Raw genomic sequence first — 27342 nt, 5'->3', positions numbered from 1 at the left:
TGCAGTTACATAAGCAGACTCAAAGTAACCTTGGAAGCAAATAGCTCTTCATAACAGCTTGGAGGAGTGAGCAGGCACTAATGAATGAAGGTGATTCTGTTTCTGATTCAGCCACTCAGCTTAATTTTCTGTAATAAAACATTGCAAACCTAGGTGCAGTCTGACCAACCTTTTTGCCAGCTTGCACAGTTTTCTTAAACTCCACAGCTACTGTTAGCATAGATCTCTTAGCCTGTTTTCTAGATTCTTTGCTGGAAAGAAAATCTTACTCACTGTCAGCAAATTGCTGACTTTCAATCAAGTATACAGCTGCAATGCCTCAACACATCTGTTTTTCTAGCTGAAATGCCAACAGTTAATAACCATTAATTACAGGTTATATACCATACAGATAAGGAGCACTCACTTTAATACTTGCCTTTTTTTAAGAGCTGATGTAAAGCACTGCTCACAAGCCATTTCAATCCACAATGTGTAAATCTATACTGGAGTTTCAAAACATGGGAGCTGTTCTGCATATTCTTCATCAAGATCTGCCAGCATCCTATTGATTAACCAGTACTTCGGTACTTCAGAAAAACCCGGAATACCTGCTCAACTGAGTGCTCAACAGTTAATTACTATACAATTTTATATGCAAGAACAAGGGTTTAAAAAATCTGACATTTTTCCTTAGTACATAATCTGTGAGTATGTGTTCTTTGCATGAGATGGATGCAAAACCCACACTTATGATCTCAGTAATTCATCCTTAAGAAGATGGACATTAAGTCTATCACCTGAAGCAGCATTTGCAACCTGTTAGCGTCATAATTATCACAACAAATTCTCTTTCAAAACAGTATTACTGCCCTACCTTTTATTAACAGATCCATGCAGGAAACAAAGCAAAAAATTCGCTATTCTGAACCTAATAACTGTGGACCTAGATAGAGCAAGATGAAGATGGAGAGCAGCATGCTGGAATTTATAGTCTCATTAGGGCTTTTTTAGAGTCTGCAGTCCCAGTAGTGGAAAGAATGGGTTGAATATTGCTTATAAAGTGAAATTTGAACATTTCACTGATATGAAGAAAAACCCACCATGAATAGGTCATCTGTTATTTTTTCCATTGCAAGACACTCTGCTACTGAAAATTGTCTTGTTCATAACAGGCAATAAAAACCAATTTTTTTTTTTTATGTGTGTGATATGAACAGAACTTTTAGTCTTATTAATAACTGTTATATCTCTAATGCTGTTTTGTTGATGAATTGTTATTGTATTATTGTTAAATATTAAAGAAAATGTTTAATATTTTAAAATGTTTTAAGCTTTAAAAATTATTAAACATTTTAAAAGCTTTCAGCTTTGCAAATAAATTTTATTTTTTGAAAATGTGGTTTTATAATTTTAAAAGCCAAATTGAGAGGCTACATTAGCAATGCTAAGGCTACTGCAATTTATTTTAGTTTACTCTGTACAGTTCTGGGCTCCTCAGTACAAGACACAAAGTAATGGCATGAGCCCAGAAAAATACCATGAAGTTGTTTAGGGGAGTAGAACATTAGGTATGCAAGGATTGGCTGAAATAGCTGATACTCTCTTGTTTGAAAACATGACAATATAAAAAGTTCCTGAAAGCGAAAAGAGTAAAGAAGACTGAGCCAAGTCTCAATGGTGTCCGTTGACAGAATAAAAAACAAGGCACAAAAACTAAAATACAGAAAATGCCATTCATGTATAAGAAAAGGTGGGAGTGGGAGTGATTGAATGCTAGAACATGTTGTGCAGATAAGCACTGGGGTCATCTTCCTGGAGACATTCAGAATCCAGCTGTGTGAGTTCCTGGGCAACTTGCTAGAGCTGATCTTGCTTTCCACAGAGGCTTGAGCTAGATGATTTCCACTGGCCCCTTCTAACCTCCAATATTCTATGATTCTACTACTCCATATCAGCAATGGAAATAATAGTACCAGTAAAAATTTAACTTACTTGCATGTTGACTAATGCAACAAAGGTTGTCATACTGGCAAGGCCACAGTAAGATTTGCATTACTGTTTGTATCAATAGTTCTGAAGTTACTGAAGATATCTTCAGAGGAAGGAAGAATATTTTAATTAGAGTTGTTCTGTAATATGAAATGCTTTAACCATTAATGAAAGTAATGGCCACTAAGTTTCTGAGAAGGGCAGTGACTTAGCGGAAACATTTTCCACAGTTCCAGTGCACAGTTGATTTCACGTAACTTTATGGGAAGTAGTGTCTGTTTATATGAGGATATAAACAGACTGTTATATCTGTGCAACTGTTACTTCTCAATTTGCTTTTGATGGCATTTAGATTTTATTTGAATTTGCAGCTGAGGACATTTTGTATTATAGTAAATGTCATGTCTGACCTTCCTTTGTTAGATCTATCCAGGTTCAGTGGAGTTAATGCAGGTGATTGAAGATTTTATACACATTGTTGGAATGGGAATGATGGACTTTCAGAATTCATACCTAATGACTGGAAATGTAGGTAAGAAATAGAAATTTCTTCTATCAAATTTATGACCTATTGAAAATCAGAAGTTCCAAGTATGTACTATAGAGTTGCTGCTTCTATCACATTCCAGATTATGTGTTGCTTGTTTATCCCCTCTCTGGTTTAGCACATGCAGAATGGCTTACATGTTGTATTTCTTCATAATTACATCTCAAAATCTAATGCAAAGTTTTAGAATCAAAATTAAGAAAATACTCAGAATACTCAGAATACTATGAGCTGTAGGTAGATTTTAGAGTGTTTCCAGGACATGTAGTGTTTCAAATGCTAATTTGTGAAATTGTGCTAATTGAGTTAAAATTCATATAGGTTATAGCGTGAGAAGTGTTTATTTTGTTGACATTGTCTTTTAATATTCCATTTTCCCCAAAAAACGTCTTTGCAAATGTTATGGTGTGATAATAATCAATATAGACAAACAATAATTTAAAAAACATACATTAGTTGCCAAAATAATTAAAGTATAGAATTTGTTATTATGTTAGTTTTTCTATGTGTAAAAGTTTCAAAATTTTATTTAGATTTATTTTTCAAACTTTGTTTTTGCCACTGGAGAGTTGCCAGGTTATAGTCATATAATAACAAACATCAAATATAAAAATACCTGGCAACTCAATTACATTTATTAGTACTTATAAATGAGCTGGAATGAAAGCATTTTTTTTTTTAATTAAACTTAAAAATCTGTTTGAAAAGCTATTCTCTAATCATTTTGTCTTTTTTTAGTAGCTTTTTTATTCAATTTACTTGCTGTAGCTGCATTTTTATAGTGCCAGGAAAGTATTAGCAAGTTGTATGTAAGGAATAAATCCAAAATATGTATTGTCTGATAGCAAAACTTCTGGTGTTAATAAATTTTTTCCGATTTTAAGTTAGCATCTTACTGCACATATATGCCAGCTTTTCAGCAAGTCATTAGAATGAGTAAGAAAATATGGTCATTTTGAAATTAGTTGGTGGAATAAAGCAGGGAAAATGTTGGATTGTCCCTATTGAATATTTACTTGCTGCTCTACAATAATAAATATTTATTATTGTTGTCCAGTTCATATTACAGAGTGACACTACTATAAGGCACAACCTTGTACTGGAGACATTTCAAAGAACTCCCCAAAAAGAACTCTGTCAGCCTTAAAATGTTTAAAACATTGCAGTAGGGTTTTAACCAGTGATTTATTATTTTTGTGGTACTACTGTTTGCACTTTAATACCACTTAAAGCTTCTTCCAGTTGTCAGTCCTTCATTGTGCTAGACCCTCCACAAATTTATAAAGGAAAGTATTTTTTCTGAAATGTTTGTTCTGTGAAAATTTTCTGACAAAATGAAAAGTTGAACTTATTTAAAGCACACAGTCCATGCTGCTTGGCACATTGTAGTACGTTCTAATCTGTTTGTCCTCTGAAAAATGTGAAAAAAATATCAAACAGGCAAATGCATTCAGATTAAGAAGGTGCATTCAAATAATCTATGTCTCTACATATTCATGGCTTCACATGGGAAACAGCAACAACATTCCAATTGGATCAGAAACTTTGCTGTGCACTGGCTGGTTTAGATAACTGCAGAATCTTTACAGTCTTTCTTTTGATTATCTTCCTCTTCCCACATATAAGGTATTTTTAGGCACTCAGGAGGTCTGTTCTTAACTATAAAACCATCAAAGGAATAGAAAAAAAACTGAGAAATGAGTGGTGAAAACTGGAAATGAATTTATAGGTTTAATCTGACTTCCTAGCTCTGTGCCTTGATGTATTGGCATGAGTTTATCCACCCCATGCTCGTTCAGCCATCAAAAAAGGACAGGATCACTGTGGTGCAAATCATTGATCAGAATACTTGAGCTCAGGTGACATGCTGAGATGGAGACAGAAGGCTGTTATCAGTAAGCAATAATTTCTTACTTTCACTAACAAGAAAGGAATGTATCTGGAATAATTCAGTTTTAGTGTAGTTGTCCTCAGGGCATTGGCATAACTCTCTGACTGCGTATGCGTGGGTTTTAGGAAATATTTATGTTGATCTCAACTGAAAAGAATAAACTATGCAGTTTTGGACTGGTCAGCAATAATTATTCTGTACCAACAAGAGTTTATAAATATGTGAAGTCTTATCTATAACAATTCTTTTAAGTTGACAGACACATTTAATTCAGGCAGCAGATATTGTGCATAAATGAGACCCAAATTGTAACTGTATTCATCTTTAAATAGAAAAATCCAATAGTTCATAGAATAAAATCATAGAACAGTTTGGGTTAGAAGATACATTTTCAACTCACTGGTTGCTCAGAGCCCTATGGCATGTAACTGTGAATGTTTCCACGGATGGGGTATGTTCTACTACCTCTTTGGAAAACCTGTTTCAGTGTTCACCCACCCTTATTGTAAAATATCTTTTCCTTATATCTAGTCTAAAATTTTCCTGTTTGATCAAAACCATCACTGCTTGTCCTATTTCAACAGCCCTCTAAAACTTTTTTTCATCTTTCTTATAAGGCCCCCTTTAGATAGTGAAAGGCTGCAATAAGATTTACCTGAAGCCCTCTCTTCTCCAGGCAGAAGAACTCCAACACTCTCAACCTGTCCTCATAACAACAGTGCTCCAGCCCCCTGATCATTTTTCTGACCTTCCTCTGGACCCACTCAAACAGATTCATGTCCTTCCTGTGCTGGGAACCCCAGAGCTGGCTGCAGCACTGCAGGTGGGGTCTCACCAGAGTTGAGGAGCAGGATCACGTCCCTTACCCTGCTTTTGATGCAGTTCAGGATACAACTGGCTTTCTGGGCTGCAAGCCCTCAGGTCTAGCTTTTGATCCCCCAGTATTCCCAATTCTTTCTCCTCAGGGCTGGCCTCAATCAGCCTGTGCTGATGCCAGGGGTTGGGTAGCAGCAAGCCAGGTGCAGCACCTTGCATTTGGACTAGTTGAACCTCTTGAGGTTCCCATGGGCCCAGTTCTTGAACTTTTCCAGATCCCATTATTCAGGTGTGTCAACCACACCACTCAGCTCGGTGCCTTCTACAGACTTGCTGGGAACACATTTGATACCTTTGTCATTGATGAAGATGTTAAACAGCACTTGTCACAGCACAAACTCCCGAGGGACACCACTTGTCAAGTGTCCATCAGGATACTGAGCCATGAACTGCTACCCTCTGGATGTGACCAACCAAATTCTAATCTATCAAAGAATCCCCCCATCAAATCCTTACCTCTACAATTTAGGGAGAAGGGTGTTGTTGGGACCATGTCAAAGGTTTTACACAAGTCCAGAGGGCATCTGTAGCTCTTGCCTTGTCCACTGATGCAGTCACTCCATCACAGAAGACTAAGTTGATTAGACAGACTTGCCCAAGGTGAAGCTGTGTTGCTGTCTTTAATCACCTCCCTGTCTTCCATTTGCCTTAGAATAGTTTCTATGAGATTTCCAGGCACAGGTGTGAGGCTCAAAGGGGTCCTGTTGAATCAATAGTTATTTACCATAAAATATTCCCTCAGCATCTTCATATGCTTTAAATGCTTTTTGCTGTGTTTTCATTTCCAAATCACTTTAAAGTTCAGAAAAATTACCCTAAATATGAACTAAATATGAGCTACATATGAACTGATGCTTCTTGTCAGAGGAAAAAAAATCCAGTTTAGTTGCAAATTTCACAGTAACACAGTGAGTTCTTGGTTTCTTCTACTAATTTCAGTTTATAAGTTCATTGCTAATTGAATGACATTTCTAATTGAATAGTAGTTGATGTAAAATTTGAGCGCCTAATTGTGTTTCACAGATACGCTAATCCCCTGAGATCTTCCACAGAGGGGATTTTATTTTCTCTTTCTTTCAAGGCACAGAAAGAAGTAGTTGTGGCTTAAAAAGTTACTAAACAGCCATGCTGTAATGAATTTCCATTGCACATTCTCAATTGATGACAAACGGGAAGTGATGAAAGGTACATTAACTATACACTAGGCTATCACAAGCCACATTATAATACATTTGAAAATAGCTAAGACCAAAAGTTGCCATGCCCCTGTTAAACTTTTCATTGTGATGGCCTTTAACACAAATTTTTCATTTCTTCAGAACAAAACATCAAAGACTGGTTTCAAATCCAGATAATCCAATATCTGTACTTTATTGGGGAAGCTCAGTCAATTCAAATGCATTTCCATTAAAGCAAGGCCCATCTACTATTAGCTTTCCTCTCAAGGATAGTGAATACACTACAAAAAACATAACAAATGTAAAAGCAACCATTTACTTTGTTTGTGCATGGTGGGGACAGAGGGTGTATGTTTTGTATATGGTATATCTTTGTATTATATGCACTTCTTTAAGGAATGATTAGGTGAAATAAAAGCCTCTGATGGGAGGTAGAAGCCTTCTTCCTCATCCTGCTCTTTTTCTTCTTCTTCCTCCACCTCCTCCTCCTCCAGACCAGCTGAGCAGGCACACAAAAATGATAGTGCGAACAAACAGAAGCTTTCACTATCCCTCAGTGTCCCTGAATTCACTGAAAGCACAGACCCACCTGCAAGGGTACAACATGCAGTGTGACAAAAGCTTTTAAACCATGTCACCATTCTCTGTTAACCAATAGCTTTCAATTTTGTCTGTTTTAAAGATAAATTCCTGATTTTAGATTAAAGAATTAACCTTGGCTTTTAATAGCCTTTTGAATTTTTCTCTGAACACTAAAGTCCTGAGCAGATCATCTCAGTTCTTTGGCTGATTTGAGTTCTCATCAAGGTGAACAATTAAAGAGTTTTGAAGATATGTTATAAAAGGTGGGTGAATTGCTATTAAGAACTATTCAACCTTTGACTTAAAAAGGAAATTTCTAACTGGAAGATTGGAGTGCTACAGGCATAGCTGTCTTTAAAGATAGAGGTGGAATGTGGAACTGGAAATAGAGAGCAATATTAGGGGTTATGTATTTCTATGGCAGATTCAGATTCTTTTGTAAGGATTTCTTTTTTAAGGGAAATTTTCCCGGTATTGTCAAATAGATTTCCTTAAGGGCAGCAGCTAAAAAAAAATAGTTAAAGAACATTCTGTTGTCAAAAAATCAAGCTTACAGCTCTAAGATGATATTAATGAAAATCGAAATAATCTTGAAGAGCAATATGTTGTCATGGGTGTTATTTAGAACTGAAAGGAAAAACAAATGAGAATTTTCAGCATGTGAAAAGCCACTTTCTGTTAATGTTCATTTTATGAATATGGATGTTTCAATGATCAGTAGTTTTATAAAATGTGCAGATATCACAAAGTTACTTAGAATACTCAAAGGTGGGAAAGATTGAAGATTTCCAGGACGTATAGCAAAATGAAAAGGAGAGGATATACACTGCCATATTAAATTTGGTTTTGACAGAGCATTTAAGAGGGAGTAGATCAAGTCATTCAGAGAAAATAACAGCATTAGTGTGCAAAACTAGCAGTCTAAAGAAAATACAGAAATTTTTTTTCAGTTTTCAGTAGCTATCACTTGCAACACTCTTTTAAATTGAGATTATATGTCTTGGATTCATTTTACTTACTTTAAGCATCACAAAAATTGCCAAAGTCATTCTAAGCTTCCTTTAAAATCAAGGGAGAGTGCTGCTCAGGAGAGCAATTCATATAATCTCAGACATCTAAAATGAAGGCATGGATTGCCTTGTGGAAGTTCTGCCACTGGCTGTAAAGGCAGCCTGGTACTAGCTCATGTTTCAATGATTCAGGTCATCTACAGCAAAGAAGAGTGGTTTTTTGTGAGTCAATAAAACCTGTGAACACAGAGAGGTTCAGAGCTGAATGATCAAAAAACCCAAATAAAATAATAAAAAATAAATAAAGTATAATAATTAAAAACCAGACTGAGAGTTGGACTGATTACAACAGATATTTGAGAACAGATTGTCAAAAGGAACTGCATGTACACAACTGAAAAGTGAATACAAAGCGAAACTAGGCTGACATCTCTGTTTAATCTTGCTCACAGGAAAAAATGAAGATTCCTAACTCTATTGTACCACATTTAATTCTGCATAAGCATGAAGTCAAAGTCCTACAAGGTACAAAATAGGAACAAGTAGATATGTTTCTACATGGTAGATGCAGCTAGCTATAATATTATATGAAAAAATGAAGAGGTGTAAACCATATTTCCATGCATAAATCAACTTTTAACAACCTGTTATCTCTCAGCTTAAAAATGGCTGCTGTGACACTGCTACTCCGATGAGTAATCTGATTTAGTATAGTAATTAACATTTCATTTAAAACTTGAAACTGAGCTGCTTACATAAGTTTTATAAACGTTGGCAGGAAACAGTCTGATTTCTGCCTTCACAGACAGTCTAGGATGCCATATGGCAAAAGATGTTTTGAAAGGGCCCATTGTCTCCTTTCTTTGCACACCTTATTGTTATACCTTCAATCTCCCATTTCTTGTTCATGTCCATGAAATTTTAGGAAAACACAAAAGAATCCTGCAGGCATATGGAGTGTATCTTAAAATTTTCCAGTCCTAGCTAGACACTTAGAAATGTGACCAAAAGGACCTTTCAGAAAATGTACTTACTCTGGCTATAAGACATGACCAATGGTACACATGCAGAGCTTTGGGAATGCTAGAAAATAAGCAAGCTGGATTGCTGTCGTTATTGTGGTTCATTCACCTTATCCCAGTCTATGGCTTTTACATCTTGTAATTTGTAAATCCTGTTTATACTTTCTAGATACTTGTTCACATTATATGCTTTGTTTCCTTATCTGAATGGCGTCTGCCTTAGTCTGCTTATCTTTTTTGTATTAGAGTTAGTGATGTGTGTCTTCAGTGCAGCACTCGAGATCCTCTGACTCATATATCACAAATGTCATGCTGGCCTAAAATATACCAAGAGACCGAATTTATTTAAAATTTGTAAAGGGTCTTTTTTCAAATATGTTAAATGAAACAGAAAAAAAGCCACAGATGATGTTACTTGTACAAATGTATAAACAAAATGTCTAAAATTTTTAGCAAGGAAACAAGTAGTTCAATAAATGTATACACAGATACTCAGAATTCATTTGTAATTAAATTACTTCTTGTTCTGAATCTGTGTAGTGTTAAAGTATAGTGTAGATTTTAAAGTGGGTATTTATAGCTAATAAAAGTTCAGCTGCTAGTATTTCAGCATTTTCTCTTAATAGAAAGAAGGGTGCACCTATCACACATATGAAAATTCAGATCCTGTAGAGTGGCCCCAAAATAGCCGTTCAGATTTCTCTCCTGTTTCCATCAAATTATTCCAGAGTACCCCATCTTTTCAGAAAGGAAAATTTCGCCTTTAAGCAACTGTGTGAATTGTACTTGCTCCTTTAAGAAGGCAAGCAGGAATCACTCCTTGTAGTGGTAGTGTGTCCTACTTCATATGTAAATATGTAAACATCATCAAGGAATCATCCAGGGAATAGGCCAGGTGAGAAAACAGTCTTCACAGGCAAAATTCATGCTTTTCTCCTTGTCCTGTGGAGCACAGTTGGTCACACTCTTGTTCTTGGATTGTAAAACATGGTGGTCAGACAAGTTCTAAGTTCTGTCTTCTGCCACATATTTTTTTCATTCATGACTTTGGCTTCTGGTTCTCATCCTGTTTGTTTCACACTCAGATGTAGGCCATCAGTCTTTCCTGCCCCAAACATCTATGCTGTTGATTGGGCAGATGCTCTACTTATGTGAAAGGGAACACCTATCACATTTTCTTTTCAGTTCTCCAAAAATCCTTCAAGTCCTAGGATTTACACACTGCCGGTATCACTCTCCTATTTCTGTATTCTTTACTTGCTCAAACCATATGTAACAATCCATAGCTAAAGGCTTCCAGAAGAGAAAAAAATAGATAAAAGAATAGGGAAACTACAGAGAAAGGTCAATTGCAAATTTTTATACTCTTAATACTTGTGCTCTATATATATTCATATAATTTCCTTTGCAGCAGTGTCAGCAATTCCTTGATCAGATCAGTATGTTGGCTTTCAGAAGATTCAAGCTTTCTCCACTGACTAAAGGGGAAAGACTTCATGCACACTTTGAAGGTCTCGCTCACTGCAGCATCTGACTTAATTCCTGAAGTAAATGCTCAAAAGCTCATATTTCTTTCTCAGTATAAAATAAGCTTATTAAATGATTCACGTTCCCTGAAAACTTGCTGTGAACAGAGCATAAAAGACTAGACTTTTTCACTCTTTTCTAAACCTACATACTCAATGATCCTGAGAAAATGCAACTCTGTTACTTAAGATTGAAAATTCCAAATATGAAGAAAACTACTATATGAATCTTTATCAGTCTTCACAAATTGGGATAAAAACCTAACTTGATTGCCTAGCTGTACTCTTAGTAACAGTCATAATTCTGTACTTAGTTTTGTGTATACAGTTTATTAAGTGACCTTAAAGATAAAGTTAAATAAATAAACCATTCAGAATTTTTAAATGGGTGCTATGGAAACTAGAATAATTGAAAGTGTTTCCCTTATCTACCTTATTTAAGTGGAATAAAGCATTCCAAACAAATGGAAGCTATGAAAAACACCAACAGACAGGATCTTGTCTCATTAACAAATGTCTCCAACTGAAAAAGAAAGTAGTATCTACAGCCCATTTGTGAAAATTCCTTTTTATAGTATCTATGTATCTCATACTGTTGTATCATTTCTAAATTTCTGCCTCTGCAAACTCCTTTCTGAATAATTCTGTTTCTTGAAATGAGCAATTAAAAACTGTTGTTTTCTAGAGAAATCAATTTGTATGACAGGCCATTTTTTAACTGGTGTATTTAGCTATTGACCTGAGAAATTAAATACCTGACCTTATTCACTCATTTGCCTCAGACAGGTGGACCTTTCGGTGACTTCCAACAATTTCCAGGTAGAATGAGGCTTAAGGGGATAGAAATGAAGCATCTGTGGTGGTAATTTTACATTAATGCAGTAATGGAATCAATGCACACCCCAGAGAATTTGTTTCACAGTAAGGTAGTGCCAAGTGGCAGCAATCATGTTCAGTGAGTGTAGTGTCAAGATTTTCAAACAATACAGTCCTTCCTTAAACAGGAGTACCACAGTCCAATTACAAGATGCAATTCTGCACGGACTGATGACTCATTCTGGGTTTTTTTGGCCCTGAAAGTGTTACCACAAGAGTGTCCAGCCATCATCTGGCAGTACATCAGCTAGAGATGGTGTGGCTAAGTACTGCAAATAGCAAAGTTCAGGCCCAGTTTTAATGATTTCTACAGCATTTTTTTTACTCACTCGCTACTGAAAATGGAAGAAGGAAAACTAAATAGAATTAAACTCCCCAAAATTATAATTCAGTTAAAATAGGAGTAAAGCCAGCTATTAGCTCTGCCTAAAACTAGCACTGTGGTGTCAGAAACAGGTCTATTGCCAAAAGCTCCGTTGTGAATATGGAGTTAACACGTTTTATACCAAGCTTATGATATGGCATACTGCCAAAGCTCTTTTTCATTTCCTGGCCTTTCAAGGGCAAGGAAAGGAAAAACAACAAAACCCACAAAACCCCAAACAAATAAAGAATAAAAGTGCAACACCCCCCTCCCCCCGAAAAATAAAAAAAAATTAACTCCCCACAATAGAAACAGCAACAACAATAAAAATATGAGGAGTCAAAAAAATCAACCAAACAATCAACCAACCAAGCAATAAAACAGAAAAAGGAGGGAAAAACTTCCATGTTAAATATTAGACAAATCAACTTGCTGTATTGAAAAAGTATTATTTCCGTGGTAATGACTGTAGATTTTAATTCCAAATAGTGGTAAAGATCCGTCTTTTTCAAACTGTGTAGCCTGAAGGTAGCATAACAATTGAGGTAATGAACTGGAGAGAAATATTTCATTTTTTGAGTCAGTTTCATGAGGGTGTCAGTGAACTAACAATATCAGATAAAAGTATTTTTATGGTAATAATTATTTTGGAAGTGAGACTGTCAGATATTGAGGTCAAGTTTCAAAGCCATGTAAACATATGCAGATGTAATTCTGCACAATTGTGTCTCTGTAAGTGTAATTTCTATATCTTTTTTCACTATGGAGAGTTGGAATTCAGTATATAGACCTAAGAGACTGCATATATCTCTGCTATTCTGTTAAGGTCAGACTGTATAATGCCAACAGAGCTAAGTGTCAGTAAAACCAGTTCAAAATATCCCAAAGGATCCGTGCACTGGGTGGGCTAAAAATCACCAACATTTCTAACACATATTCTGAAATTTCTAACACATATTTTGTGCCTTGTGATTTCTGTACCCATGAGTTCATCCGTTTCGCAGTGTAAGTTTTTCTTTCCCTTGGCTTCGGGTATGAGTTTTAGGACCTCATTTGTTGCTCTGTCTAAAGGTAGAGATAATGAATCTTTGATAAGATTTATGATAAAAAATCAGAGACTTGTTCTACTACAGATGAATATACATTTTATTTTTTTTTCCATGCTCTAAGCCCCATTACAGTGGGAAGGAGACAGAGAAAGAACTTTTCCTCACTCAAAATATGTGGTACAGCTCTGTGGCCTACAGTGATTGAATGGCACTTGATACATGCACAAATAGTTAAATCACCTGCAGTGGCACCAAATAGCTTGATGTTGTTTTTCTTGTGATTTTTTTTCTTTTTTTCTTTGAACAAACACTCTCTACAATCATGAAGACATGTAATCAGCCCTAGGCAGCATTATTCTGTAAATCTTCTATGCATATAGGTTGGGAAATTGTCTTCTAGAAAAGATATTTGATCTCATTGCTTGAAAGATTTTTCATATAATCTGTGGTTCAATGCTTATGGTGTTATTTAATGACTATTTTTTTGGTGGATTTTTTTTCTAACATATAAGATATGCTGCCTAGGTCACCAGTTACTTTAATTATTAGCAGGGTTAACTATATGCTGGTTTTTTGTAACACATTGCTAGTAAAATCATATGGCCTCATGCTGTCTGCTGTTACTCAGTAGTCAAGTATTTTGAAATGAGATGGATTTCAAGAACACCTATGGGAAAATAGTATATTGGTACAGCCACTTCTCTAGAAAATCCTGTCTGGGGTCCTGTTGTAGAGGAGCATAACCAGAATGTGAGCTGATATCAAAGGCAAGTACTTGGAAACCCATTCATATGTGTATGAATTGTGCCCCTTGGTGGAACTTATTTCCCCTATATTGGCACCAAAATCTTACCTCCAATAATACAGAGGAATGAAAAGAGACTGACCTGCCCGAAGGGAAGGAACTGTGGGACAGTCATCAGGATGATTGGATCTTCAGGGATTGGCAAGCAGGCAGGCTGCTGCATCTGCACACACAAGACTTCTCCTGTTTGTGAAAAAAACATTTATCAAAAATATAGCAAGCTTATCCCCTCCTTGCTCATTTTAACCTCAAGGGAATAGAATATGTTCGTAAAGATTAAAGGGAATGTCTCGTTTTGCCATTAGGTATCTTAGATTGTTCATTGCAGAAGCATGGAATGAATGTTTTTAATGCTCATTTAGCTTTGAAAATTGCATCACTATCTAGGCAATGAAAAATAATGGTCTCCATTCACAGTCAACAATGCACAAAGAAAAGTTAATTTCTGCAAAACGAATGTCATTTAGCATTGCCAAATTGAACTTATACCTGTTTCTTGGATGAATAGTTCCACTGCTGGAAGACATGGCTGGTGATTTTATACTGCATCATCTATTTTACATTTCTGGTTGTACTTAGAACTAATTTTCAGAAGTTAAAATTATACATACCCAAAACTCTTGTAAAGCTAAGTCATAGAGACTGCATGTCAACAGGGTAAGACATTCAAAAATGGGACAGCTTCTTCTAATTGGAAATGGTATTCAATAGAAAAGCTCAGAGGATTTTGAAGTGTTTATGTATGTACTGTTTTTAAGTTCATTTGACAAGATATTAGATGTAGTTTGCTGATTTTTTGTGTTGGTTCTTTGGGTATACTTAGAGAATGGATTTAAGAATTTTCTTTCAAAGATGGGAAAATGAGTAGGCAAGTAAATATGTAGGAATTTGGTAATTCTTGTTTCTTGTAGGCATTTGTTAGAATATTTTCTTCTGTTCATAATTTTGTTATTTTTTTAATTCCCTAACAGCATATTTACTCATGAGGTTTTTAATACATGGCTTGCCAGAGTCTCTGTCTAGAGAGCCACATACACATTTTCAATTGGTTTTTTCCCTATAGATACAGGTTTTATTGATATCACTAGCTGCTGTATCCAATTTTTTACCTGTCACTCAGCATTAATCTGCACTGTCAGTGGCTTTAGAAATGTTTCTAGTCTTTCCTAGCTATACCTGGTCATGAAATGAATTTGTTTAACATGAACCTTTTCTCTTCTTTTTTTTGGAGGGGTTGGTTGGTTGGTTTTTTTAAATTTTTTCTTTCATTTAGTGCTTCATGGAAATATAGCTAGACCTTCCACTGAAAAATCTTAAACAAAGTAATATTACCTCACAGCTGTGTTAGACAATTATTACAGGCTGTCTGACAAGCTAGAAATTGTTAAATTCGAACATCTTGGTGGCACAGAAAATTAGGACTTAATATTTATATTGTTGTCTTAATCTTTCATGTTGAAATAGTTTTCTTTAGTAGAAGTATGTAAATGGGAAGAATTTTCTTTCATTCAGATCCCTTATATAATATATTGAAGTTTGGACTAAAGGAAAAAATTATTCTGTTGTTGTTGGCTAGGATTTTCCCAGGAATGTAAGAAAACAAAGCCAAGTTACTAATCAAGTGAGGTTTCTTTGTTCTCAGTTTAATCATTTGCACCCATGTAAAATTGATCTGTTGCAGAAAGACCTAAAAAAAAAAAAAAAAGGCATAACATAAAAATTCCATAAAGATAACCTAAATGTAGTGTATCATTATTAAAAAGCCTAACAATTTGCTTCTTAAAACATACTTGCAAATTTTATTTGAAGGCTTCCATTCCACTCTTATCCTATCTTGTGTATAATTCCCAATATTTTATACCTTTCTTGAATAATAGAACTTGTTTATAACTATTAATGTACTTAAATGAACTGTTTCACTTTATTAATTTTACTTCTTTTGTCACCCTACTAATTTCTCATCAGCTCTATTTTTAATGTGTGTAGAACCATAGAAAGGTTGATGTTAGAAAAGACCTGTAAGATCAATGAGTCCAAACATTAACATAACATTACCATGTTCACCACTAAACTATGTCTCTAAGTGCTACATCTACACATCTTTAAATAACTCCAGGGATGGGGACTCCACCACTTCCCTGGGCAGAATGTTCCAGTGCTTAAGAAACCTTTCATTCAATTTTTTTTTCCTAACATCTAACCTAAACCTCCCATGGCATAACTTGAGGCCATCTCCTCTTGTCCGTCTACTTATTATTTAAGAGCTGATAATGAACCTTACCTGGCTACAGCCTCATTTCAGGCAGTTGTAAAGAGTGATAAGGTTCCCCCCAAGCCTCCTGTTCTCCAGGCTAAACATCCCCAGCTCCCTCAACACCCCTCATAAGCAGTGTCCTCCAGGCCCTTCACCAGCTCCATTATCCTTCTCTGGACTCACTCCAGCACCTCACTGTCCTTCTTGTGGTGAGGGGCCCAGAACTGAACGCAGCATTTGAGGGGCAGCCCCACCAGTGCCAAATACAGGGGGAAAATCCCTGCCCTGGCCCTGCTGGCTACACTGTGGCTGATACAGGCCAGGATGCCATTGGCCTGCTTGGCCATCTGGGCACACTCTGGTTCATGTTCAGCCACTGTTGCCCAGCACCCCAAGGTCATTTTCCACCAGTCAGGTTTTCAGCCACTCTGCCCCCAGCCTGTAGCACTACATGGGATTGTTGTGACCCAAGTATAGGACTTGGCACTTCATCTCATTGAACCTCTTACCATTTTAATCTGCCCATCAGTCCAGATTGTCCAGACTCCTCTGCAGAGCTTTCCTGCTCTCCAGCTTCCAGCAGTCACACCCAACTTGGTATCATGTGCAAAGTGGCTGAATGTACACTCCATTCCCTCACCCAGCTCATGGATAAAGACATTAAACAGGACTCGCCCCAGTGCTGAGCCCTGGGAAACTCCACTAGTGACTGGCTGCTGCCTGGATGGGACTTCATTCACAACCACTCACTGGGCCTGCCCAGCCAGACCCTTTTTAACCCAGTGAGAAGTGCCCCTGTCCCAGCCATGGGCTGCCAACTTCTCTAGGAGAGTGCCAAGAGTGACTGTGCCAAAGGCTTTAGTAAAGTCTAGACAGACAATGTCCACGGCCTTTCCCTAATCCACTAAGCAAGTCACCTGGTCATTGAAGGTAACCAGATCAGTCAAGCAGAACCTGTCTTTCCTCAACCCATTCTGGTTCAGCCTGATCCCCTTGTTGTCCAGCACACGCCGCATGTTGGCACTCAAAAGGATCTGTTCTGTCAAGACCTTGCCTGATGAGGAGGTCAGGGTGACAGACCTGTAGTTCTCTGGATCCTCTTTGCAATTCCTCTTGCAGATGTGACTGTTTGTGTAAGTTTGGGGGGGAAAGTTATTCTGTGTCCAATTAATTTCTTTTTCAAAGCACTGGAACCAGTATGTTGTCTCAGCACGCGCACTGAATGATGACTTTGACTACCTCTTGAAAATGGTTCATTGCAATGCAAATATTCCTTTGCAACAAACTTAATGTAACTGTAGAACAGAGATTTTTAAATCATAGAGATTTCATAATAGCCACAATTTACATCAAGATTGGTCCAGATTATGCTGACCACATCTATGCTTCTGGAAAAAGGGACTATTTTGAAATATTATCAAATAACTGAGCATCCTTACGCTGACCCCTAACTTTGTTCATTTTTTGTTCAGCTAGGAAATTTTATTATGAATTTTTGCCACCAGAGTGCAGTCATTTTAGTTTCCAATAAAGCACCATTTAGATGTTTTGGGATTAGAGACAGAAAAACCATTTAGTACATATAAAATATTCCATAAAAGCAAAAGCGCTGAAAAAACAACACAGAGCAAAGACAGGAAAATAACTAAAGGGGGAAAAAAGCAATTTTCTTTCCAGGATCCTGTAAAATACTATTTGTAACAATGGTATAATCAGGATATTGTGGGCAAGAAGGATCATATGTAAGTTACACGTTTTGATTGTCCAGTTCTCCAGGGTATGATTTGTAGTAGTAAAGCCATCTTGACTACAGAATATAATACAAATACTTTTGAAAGGCAAGAAATCTTTTGTTTTTTTCTGGCTATCTCCTAGATTTAGCTGTGGAGATAATTACAGCTACCCCAAGTAAGGCATGGCAGTAATAGCAGAACTGGACTGAGGTACAGAATACTTGACACTGAATAATTTTGCAAGACTGAGTATATAGATTATTTTTTAAAATAATTTGCAAACATTTTCACTAAATTTATAGCTTCTCTGGCATATAGATTCAGTCACTCTTTTTTAGTAATTTCAGGTCAAGGACTTTCCATTTTGTTGTATTGATGGGTTGCAAAAACTGTTGTTCAATGGAAAACAAAAAAAATTCCATCCCTGCTTCTTATTTCCAAATTTCATGTTCATGATATTGCTTTGAAAAAATCCATCATGATTTTTATGTAATAACATGCACAAACTCTTTCTTTTCACTTTAGCTCATAGGTATAATTGTGTTTTCTGGAATATTGCACAATGTAGAATCACATTTTAACTTTAAGGAGCTTCTACCTACAGGCAATATTTCCAGAAAATAAGGAATAGTCCACTGAAGCTATATAGTTCCAGTTTGGGGGGACCCCTATTCTGAATAAATATTTCATAAACATACTGCAATGAATGGCACAAGAAATTGAGGAAAGAGCAATAGCAATAAACCCCAGATTTGTATTGAAATAACTGTAACAGAAAATAGGTTGCAGGTAGGATATAGTGCCAAAGACAGAGTCCCATCAGGTGCTTGTGTGAGGAATGCAAGTGTTGTGTTGCCAGGCACAATTGTGGCTCCTTGTAACTGTATTTGTCATGCCTCAGGAAAACCTGAGACATTTTCTTAATCACAGTAATTTCTACACATTAACTGTCCCAAGTGGTGATTTTATACTGCATGTAAGAGCAAAACTGAAGGCACGCTAAGGGCATCTGAAAATTTGGTCTGAATCCAAATAGACATTTTTAATATGTAGAAGCCTCTCTACTGCAGGTATAATGCTATGTTTTATCTTGAGCTGATTGTTTTGACTATATTCTATGTTTAATTTTGGCACTGAGGTCAGTAATAATGTGCATTTTATGTACTCTTCAGTACAAGTAAGGGTTAATCCGTTATCCCTATATGCAGTTTAAGCTCATTATGCATCAAAATTCAGAGGATTTTTTAAAACCCTGAGAAGGCAACACAAGCAACCCTGATTAGGCATCTCTATCTTTCTCTGTCAACTGCACTCAAAATGAATGAAAATGTAAGACACCTGAATTCTGACAAAGGAAACAGGAATGGTGTAACATCTGACTTAGCTGACTAGTTGACTGTTTGTTTCCTTGATGCGTGGATGTTTTTTGATTCCTCCTCCCACAACTTTGATAAACAAGAAAAGCCTCTCATTTGGGGGGAGTGGGAGGGAAAAAGCGGGGGATGCTGGAGATGGGATGGCCAGAATTAGATAACAAGAGCTGAGCACAAGGTCCACATGCCATAGTGATTCATGTGATTGCGTTATAACAGCTCGTAATAACCAAGCTCTGTCATTCTTTATAGGCCCAATTTTCTAGTTAGATCTTTTTTTAAGCATCTCCTCATTGTGTGGTTGTTTTATTGAAATGACCATAATAACACAGATATTTCTCCCGAGTTATTAAAGTTAATTTAGAATGCAACAATGTGAACAAGTAAATCAAACTGAGTCTAATTAGTATTCCTTACTACTTAGATTGGATAGCATCTATATGTCCCAGTGAGGTACTGGGTTTTGTTCTGCCATGCATGATGTAAACAATCTAAATAAAGCATGTGTGCATTATCCTGAAAATTATATTTCACAGTGCCCCAGGACAACCTTTTACAATCCCTTGAGCAAATCTTAATCCAGTTTATATCCTCCATGGAGAATATTCAAGATGAATTAGACATGCCTCCAGAATACAAAGACCTAGTTATGAACTCCTGTGAGGTAGGTTAAAATCATGGCCTCAACATGAAACTGAGACACAGGAGATCTCTGTTTCTAACAGTTCTGTTTCATATTTTCTGTGCAACTCAAGCCTGTCTAGAAGGCATTTAGTGTTCCAGCATTTGCTTATTAGCTGCTGTGTTCAGGGAGAAGCAAGAGTAGGCTGCTCCGTGACAGAAAACAGGAGACATCAGCGTGTGCACACTGCAAAGGCAAGGTTCCACAGCATCCAAACAAGAAGAGCAGAGGTCTGTGATGGTAGCCAGACCCAGCTAATATTCCACATCAGCAGACAAGTCTGTAATGATCTGACATCAAGCCAAGCAATCAAATCAAAGCATCAGGGTCAGGATTAGTCCAGTGATCTTCAGGAAAGCCCATAGTGATAGGGTCGGTCCAAGGCCATGAAATCTTGATATGGCATCCACAGGTCAAGGTTCAGAAAAGCAAAATGCATAACACTGCACAGCCACAGCAGATTCAGCTTAAGTGCAGCTCCTGAGAGAAGGGGCTGTGGGGCTTCTCACAGCCTTTCCACTGCAGTCTGATCTAAGCCACAAAGTTGCATGCATTCACAGCTGATTTTGAGTACCTGCAGCTTAAACTGTAGAGGAGTGAGTGAGTGAGTGAGTGTGTGTGTGTGTGTGTGTGTGTGTTTAATGGGGATGCACTGATACTGACAGCTTGAGCATCATATTGAATGTCAAACTCAGAATGGTAGATGTCTACTAGAGAATTAGTCTGATCTTAGTCTGATGATGACCAGGAAATGCTAAGCTTGTGACAGGATTCTGTGTCCTAAATTACCAGTGTCAAGAATTTACTGAAGTACCAATTTGAGACATCACACAGTTATCTGGGGTTAATTAAAACAAACCTGCCTTCCTTCTGAACCCTTGATTTATATATTATGCCAGTGGTCAAATGAATATTCAAATGGGGAGTCGGTTTTCCTTTCCTCGTGGATAAGTTTTGATGATAATAGCCTTGAATCCTAATGGACATTCTCATCCAAGGTAAGGAAGATATGGTTTGTAATGCCTTCAGATGGTGGCCCCATGTTTAGAGGAGGACCCAATTGCGTGCAGATCTTTCTGCTTCAAGTGATCAAAACATAAACTCAGTATTCTAACAAGCAATGTTAGACCAGTAAGTCGTTCTCTGACTTGGCCAGGTTTTGAAATTGAAAGCAACTGCAGATGCATATAAAGAGGGAACTAATTTGGTTAGTAAACATACCTAAAGGCTTGAGATTTTGAAGGATCTTATCTGTCTAATTTCTCAACCTTCATGGAGCTGAAGTGTAAAGAAAGCTCCGTCATCTGCTTCTGGAAAGAAAAATGGAGAAACTTATACATTTCTGGTGGATTGCTGTGAAAACAGGAGCCAGCTGCAAGCATTTCCTCCATACCCACTGTTCTGCAGGATATGGCTTTTAATCGATCGTTCCTGTTCAGGATTCACTAGCTGCTTCCATACTAGCAATCTCTGTATTTCTATGCCAGAGTAATTTACAGTTCTCTCAGTTTTAATTTTGCTGTAGTGTTATCCTAAAGTTCTTCACCATGCCATTCTGTATGATTAAAAAAAAGCTGTTCAACAATGAAATATAGTAGAGATCTGGTTTTAGTTTCCTACAAAAAGCTGTGATTAAAAGCATATATTGATTCACATTATTTATTTTTTCCCTCTGTGTGACTTTCCTACATCAAATTTTCTGCCTCTATGCCTGTGAATTTGCTTCTTACATCATCTTTCAATATCCTGAATAACTTAGTTCACATCTTTATAGATTTCTGAATGATAGGTTTAGTTATCATTTCCCTAGAGGTATAGCCATCTCTTCTTTGCTTCATGCTTTTGGGAAGCAATCATTCTACTCTGCTCTACATCACCCCAAGCAATGCAATGTTCATAAAACATTTTTATCAATTCTCTGCTAATGCTTTTCATACCTGCTTGCCTCCTTACTGATCTCTTATCCTGTCAGGTTCTCCCCATCTTTCTTTCATGGTTTTTATTGGATAGCTAATGATGAGTAAGCTTGATAAATAAACAAGTAAATGATCGCTCAGTCTCAGCTTTTCTTCTTTCCCCCTTTTCTGCTTCATCATCATTTCCATCTTCTGAGCTTACTGCTTTAACATTGTCTTCACTCTCACTCTCTTTGTTCTTGCTATCAGCTAGAATCATCAGCACAGACACTTTACCAAGTCACCTTAGTGACTGAAAAATGTTTGGCTTCTGCGCCTTACCTGACCAGTCAATCAAATATTGTGTTGTAGGTGATCTTGCTCCCTCTATGGTTTTCTACTTTATGTCTGTAAATTGAAACTCATGCACTTAAATGCGAGTTCCTCTATCTCCTGCATCAGTCTCCGTCTTCTGTGTTGCTTTATACCAAGTCTTTCTTTTCCTTAGGAAAAATATTTTATTGCCAGGCAAGAGAGGCTGCCTGAGACCACAGTTTTAGTAGCATGAATGCACAGTAATACTAAGAGGAATGGAAACAAATAAAGCTCCTTCAGAAACAGAGTACCTTTGATGTGACTCTGGGTCTATTTGACTGCTCATATCTTCATCTTCTTCAAAGTAATGCCCAGAAGGTGGAGTTGTCTTCTAATTAGAGAAGTACAGCTTCCTACCTTATGTTTAAAATGTTTTTCTAGATTATCCCATCATTCAGGAAGTATTCAATATATCGCGAGAATACATTTTCTTCCATCTGCTAAAAAAACTGTTTACCTTTTCGTTAGTTCAGCTGGATTTTCTTCATACTTGTTATTCAGATTAGGAGACTGATTTTGCTCTTTACATTCCAGATGTGCTGGCTTCAAATAGACATATTAAACTTACAGGGTGCATTTCTAATTAGTAAATAGTAAAAAATGATTAAAATTTACAAAAATGCTGAGCTTCCACTTCTTCCACCCCCTGCCCCAGGGAACATGTAGAAATAGTACCTGGATCATATAGAAATTCTATGATGTGATAGCTATTTCCATTAATTAGCTTTCTCAGGGAATAAACTTTAATATTTTTCATAATTATTTTAAAGAAAGGTTAATATCTATAAATACAATGTTTAGATGTCTAATTATTTTTTTAACTTTTGATACTAGAACTTTATTCCCATACCTGAAACAAAGATATCATAATGAATGTGAAATCAGAAATCACTTGGTAGACTGAATATGCATATGTGATATTTCATGAGTCTATGAAATTTGTATATTCTTGAATTTTTCCTCAAATGCAGAATTTGGTCTTGAGCAACAAAAGTACACACAACCAAAAAAAAACCACTTGCCTGCTGCCTATGATTTTTTTCAATTATGTAAGTAGCAGAAAAAATCTGAGTTATTATTAAATGCATCCTGATCATTGCCTGAAACCATGCTGCTTTCTAAGTTGTCCTATATATCATACTGATCATATTATGGTAATGGATAATCTTTTCCCCACTGCACTATCTACAGAAAACAGAAGAGAAATATTCAGAGATCACTGTTAACTTAGCTTCTTGGTTAACCAAAGCATTATTCTTAACCTTCAAACATTGAGTCTATTTAAGGAAGAATTTGCTTGACAGCTAAGGAAGGATTCATGCAAAGTTCATCCTTGATCAGTGAAAATATCTAGAAGTGTCTATTTCTGCTTTTGCCTATACTGGTACTGTGTCTTGCTACCCAAAGCTTGAATAGTGAGACAGTAGCTGCCTTGGTCTGATGAGCCTCAGGAATTCAAGTGCACAGCAGGCTTCTAGGGATATCCCTGTCTTGTCTGCCCATGGAGCAGTAGGTTCTAATTTAAGAATTTATCACTGTTGTATGGATAGCTCTGAGAAGTAGAAGATCTGTTAAGTTATATTTTCTTAGGAGCCTTTTTCTGAACATAGTTTCATGTTGGCTCATTGTGAGATTTCATGAATATTATTTACAGAAGGAAAATTGCCATGTTGTTTTTCTCATGTTCATGTAAGAGGATGCCACTTCACCACAGTCCTTCTGTTATACATAAGCTTGTAGGTGGTAAGAAGTGAGTTTATCTTTGGAATGAGAGAAGGATTTTAATCAAGCCTGCTCACATGCAGAGCTCTGTAGCAAATCCGGAGATCCACAAATGACTCTCCTTTAAATAGGGGTTTCACCATTTGTGTTTGTTGCAAATTTTCTTTAAAATGATGGGATTTAAGTGGACAGAGAAAGTCTGTTATAAATATCTCTTATTCAATATGTCCATCTCACTCTTTGTTGATGATCTAGGCAAGACTTTGTTCCCCATGTATCCAACATGGGCTGACCAGTAAGATTCTTCATTCTATAAAAAAACAAAGGTTGTACATTTAGGGTCAAAATAACTGTTCTAGAATATATCTTTTTCTAGCTGATTCTTCTTAACAGAGATGTTTTGCAGAAATTCTCATTGTTCAGAATTTCAACACAAAAACCTTTCATATTCATTGTTAAAATTCTTTGTTCTTTTTATTCTTGTTAAAATTATCTGTGGCAATAGTAATAATATTTTACCCAGAAATATATTTAGCAGGAGCTGTACCAGAAGGGCAGTAAAACATTGTCTGTTTCAAAAATCAAAATGTGTGAAGTGATGAAGTTTACTAAATGCTGAATAATATATGCCTAGTATACCATCAATGAGCAAGGCAAAATAGGATAAGAAAATAGCAAATGAGACTGCTAATATACTCATTCTCTGTTGTCTGTAACTGAGATCCAGTCAAATTCTGTATTGTTAGTTATTGGAAATTACAGACCAACATGGTTACTGTGCTGTTAAATCACAACACACCCGGAATATTATTACTTTCAAGAAAGCAGAATCAGAACTGGTATTGCAGCTAAGGGGAGAGATCTGTAGCAACCTGTAGTTCAGGTCTACAGCCTCTGTTGTGAGGGGAAGAGGTGGAGCAGGTGCTGCACTCTTCTCTCTGGTGACCAGTGTCAGGAATCAAGGGAAAGGCTAAAGCTGTGTTGGTGGGGTTTAGGTTGGATATTAGGGAAATGTTATTCACTTGGAGTGTGGTTGGGCACTGGAAAAAGCATCACAGCACCAAGCTTGCCAGGGTTCAACAAACAATTGAACAACGCTCTCAGGCTCATGGCGTGACTCTTGGGCTCGATGTCCTGTGCATGTGGTAATTTTAAAACCTGAATCTCTATTGTAAGATCTGAAGTTGCATTTAGTACATGAGAAAACTTGTTTTTCTGTCATGCTTTTCGGTGAATCTGATTTTCTGTTCAAATTGATTAATATTATTCAAAGATCTAAATTTCAGAATTAGACTTGGTTGGGGTTTTTTTTGTTTTTTAGCAGCCCAGATCAATTAGAGAGCTACTAGAAATTGCATTAGGCAGCTTATAACTCACTCAGGGTTATAGGGATCAAGGCAATGCATTTCAGCTTTTCTAGGCCATGATCTACAAAAGCTACTCATACAGGAACTACACTATTTTTTTTTTCTCTCCAAGTTTTCTTTACACATGAATTAACCACTTTTGTGCTGTGCCAAATAATCTGCTTAAATATCATTAACATATTATTGTGTTTAACCAGGTCATTTTTATAGTGATGGAAAATTGTCTATTCCTATCAGCTTGGCATTAATCAGTTGCAACAATATTTTGTATTGGTTTTAGAATGATCGGTTAGTAGTTACCAATTCTGAAATTTTCAGTGCAGCAGTATCAAACAGATTGTCTGCAACTGCAACATGAAAATGAAATAAAGGAAAATAAATATTTATAAAGGATGTTAAGTATCAATCGATTACAGTTCAAAGCATCTCTAAATTGATTAGACTAGACTATTTACATGGATTCTTCTGAATCAATAATTACTATGGAATCATCAAATATGTTTGTATACTTATGTGTAATTGAGCTATTGTCTTGTACTTTATACCAAAGTGCATCAAAATATACTGAAAGAAGCCTTCTGTCTCAGGCTTCCTCCACCCAGAGCTCAACCTGCAGCTTGCACTGCAGATGTGCACAGTGAGCACCTGTACTAAATCACAGAATGATACAATTATAGAATATGCTGAGTTGGAACAGACCCATCATTAAGTTCAACTCCTGGCCCTGTGCACGACATCCCCAGGAATCACACCATAAGCCTGAGAGCTTTGTCCAAGTGCTTCTTGAACTCTGTCAGGCTTGGGGCTGTGACCACTTCCCTGGGGAGCCTGTTCCAGTGCCCAAATCCTCTGGGTAAAGACCCTTTTTCTGATATTCAACCTAAACCTCTCCTGACACAGCTTCAGGCCATTCCCTTGGATTCTGTCACTGTCACCAGAGTACAGAGATCAGTGCCTGCCCCTCCCCTTCCCCTCATGAGGATGCTGAAAACCGCAATGAGGTCTCCTATCAGTGTCCTCCAGGCTGAACAGACCGAGTTACCTCTGCCATTCCTCATACAGCATCCCCTCCTGACTCTTCAGCATCCTCCTCATCCTCCTGTGGGCACTCTCTGATAGCTTAATGTCTGTTCTATATTGTGGTGCCCAGAACAGCAGACATGACTTGTAGGAATTGCCGTAATACATAAATAAAAAGAGAATTGTCCATATTGGAAGAGTTTAATTTAACATGATACATAAAATATTTTCCTTAGCTTCTGCTTAGGTAATTTTAATTTTAGATGTCTTTTTTTTTTCTGTTTTTCATCTTTTTTTCCCACTTTACATTTTTTATTCTTATTAATATTCTCTTTGACTATTTTTCCAGTAGTATACAATTTGTGTGTTTGTATAAACAAGCAAAAATACTCATACCACAGTGCTTAAAGGTATCCTTGTTTGCCAAGTGTTCCATCTCAGATGATTTGGTATGGTAATTTGAAATAATAATTATTTAAAAAACCAAACCTGTGAGAAACCTTTATTTTTTTAAATGAGAAGACATAGTCCTTGTGTGGCAGTTGCAGAACTGAATCCTTTGAGTTCCAGAATTTGAAGCATTGTTTTCTAATACAAAACTAACATAAAAAGAACACAATAACGTGCAAAGTTCATGACGTCTTACTACCTGTGTGTAAGAACCTTGCATTTGAGTTTCTGACATACGAATGACCCAGCACACAAATTATATACATTCTCCTCTAAATGGCTTCTTGACTTTCAGTTCACAAGAAGTAATTATTTTATGCTGCAGATTAAAGCTGAGGTAGAGAGCCTCATTTCGCAATGGAAATGAGCCAAAGTTTCATTGAAACTAGTCATAGACTAGTATTTAATAAGAATATTAGCTTTCCTAAAATATAAAATACAGTTTAAAGTCATACTGAAGAGCTGAGAACTATTTCATGTATCCGTCTGTCAATTATTTCATGTATCCACTGTGTTGATAGACCTGAACTAGTTGCATCTAGTCAAATTCCATTAAATTATCTTACACCTTGGAGCATCAGAGCCACATTAGGCACATCCTCATAGAATTATTTGGCAAAGTATCTAAAGAAAGGCCTTTATAATCTGTGTAGATCTGTAAGAGGCAGACTTTGAGGGATGTGAAATATGCACTGCTGACTCATATTCCACTTTCCATCACCCAGGATGCCTAGGTACCTTTCCATGGCACTGCTTTCCAGCATCTCATTCCCA

At 36.7% G+C, this 27342-nt stretch overlaps 1 protein-coding gene across 12 annotated transcripts in view; it reads left to right on the top strand.

Annotated features, from left to right (window-relative positions):
* Positions 1–27342, top strand: part of ADGRB3 (adhesion G protein-coupled receptor B3) — a 445420-nt gene that overhangs the window by 226067 nt on the left and 192011 nt on the right. For all 12 annotated transcript variants that reach the window (XM_063152986.1, XM_063152987.1, XM_063152982.1 and 9 more), the window contains one exon: positions 2395–2503. In XM_063152986.1, the coding sequence (XP_063009056.1) occupies positions 2395–2503 (109 nt within the window). The remainder of the gene's footprint in view (positions 1–2394; positions 2504–27342) is intronic.

This window comes from Melospiza melodia, chromosome 3, assembly GCF_035770615.1.
Source record: "Melospiza melodia melodia isolate bMelMel2 chromosome 3, bMelMel2.pri, whole genome shotgun sequence".
Classification (NCBI taxonomy): domain Eukaryota; kingdom Metazoa; phylum Chordata; class Aves; order Passeriformes; family Passerellidae; genus Melospiza; species Melospiza melodia.
Note: the sequence above shows the minus strand (reverse complement) of the source record. Positions and strands in the feature narration are given on the sequence as shown.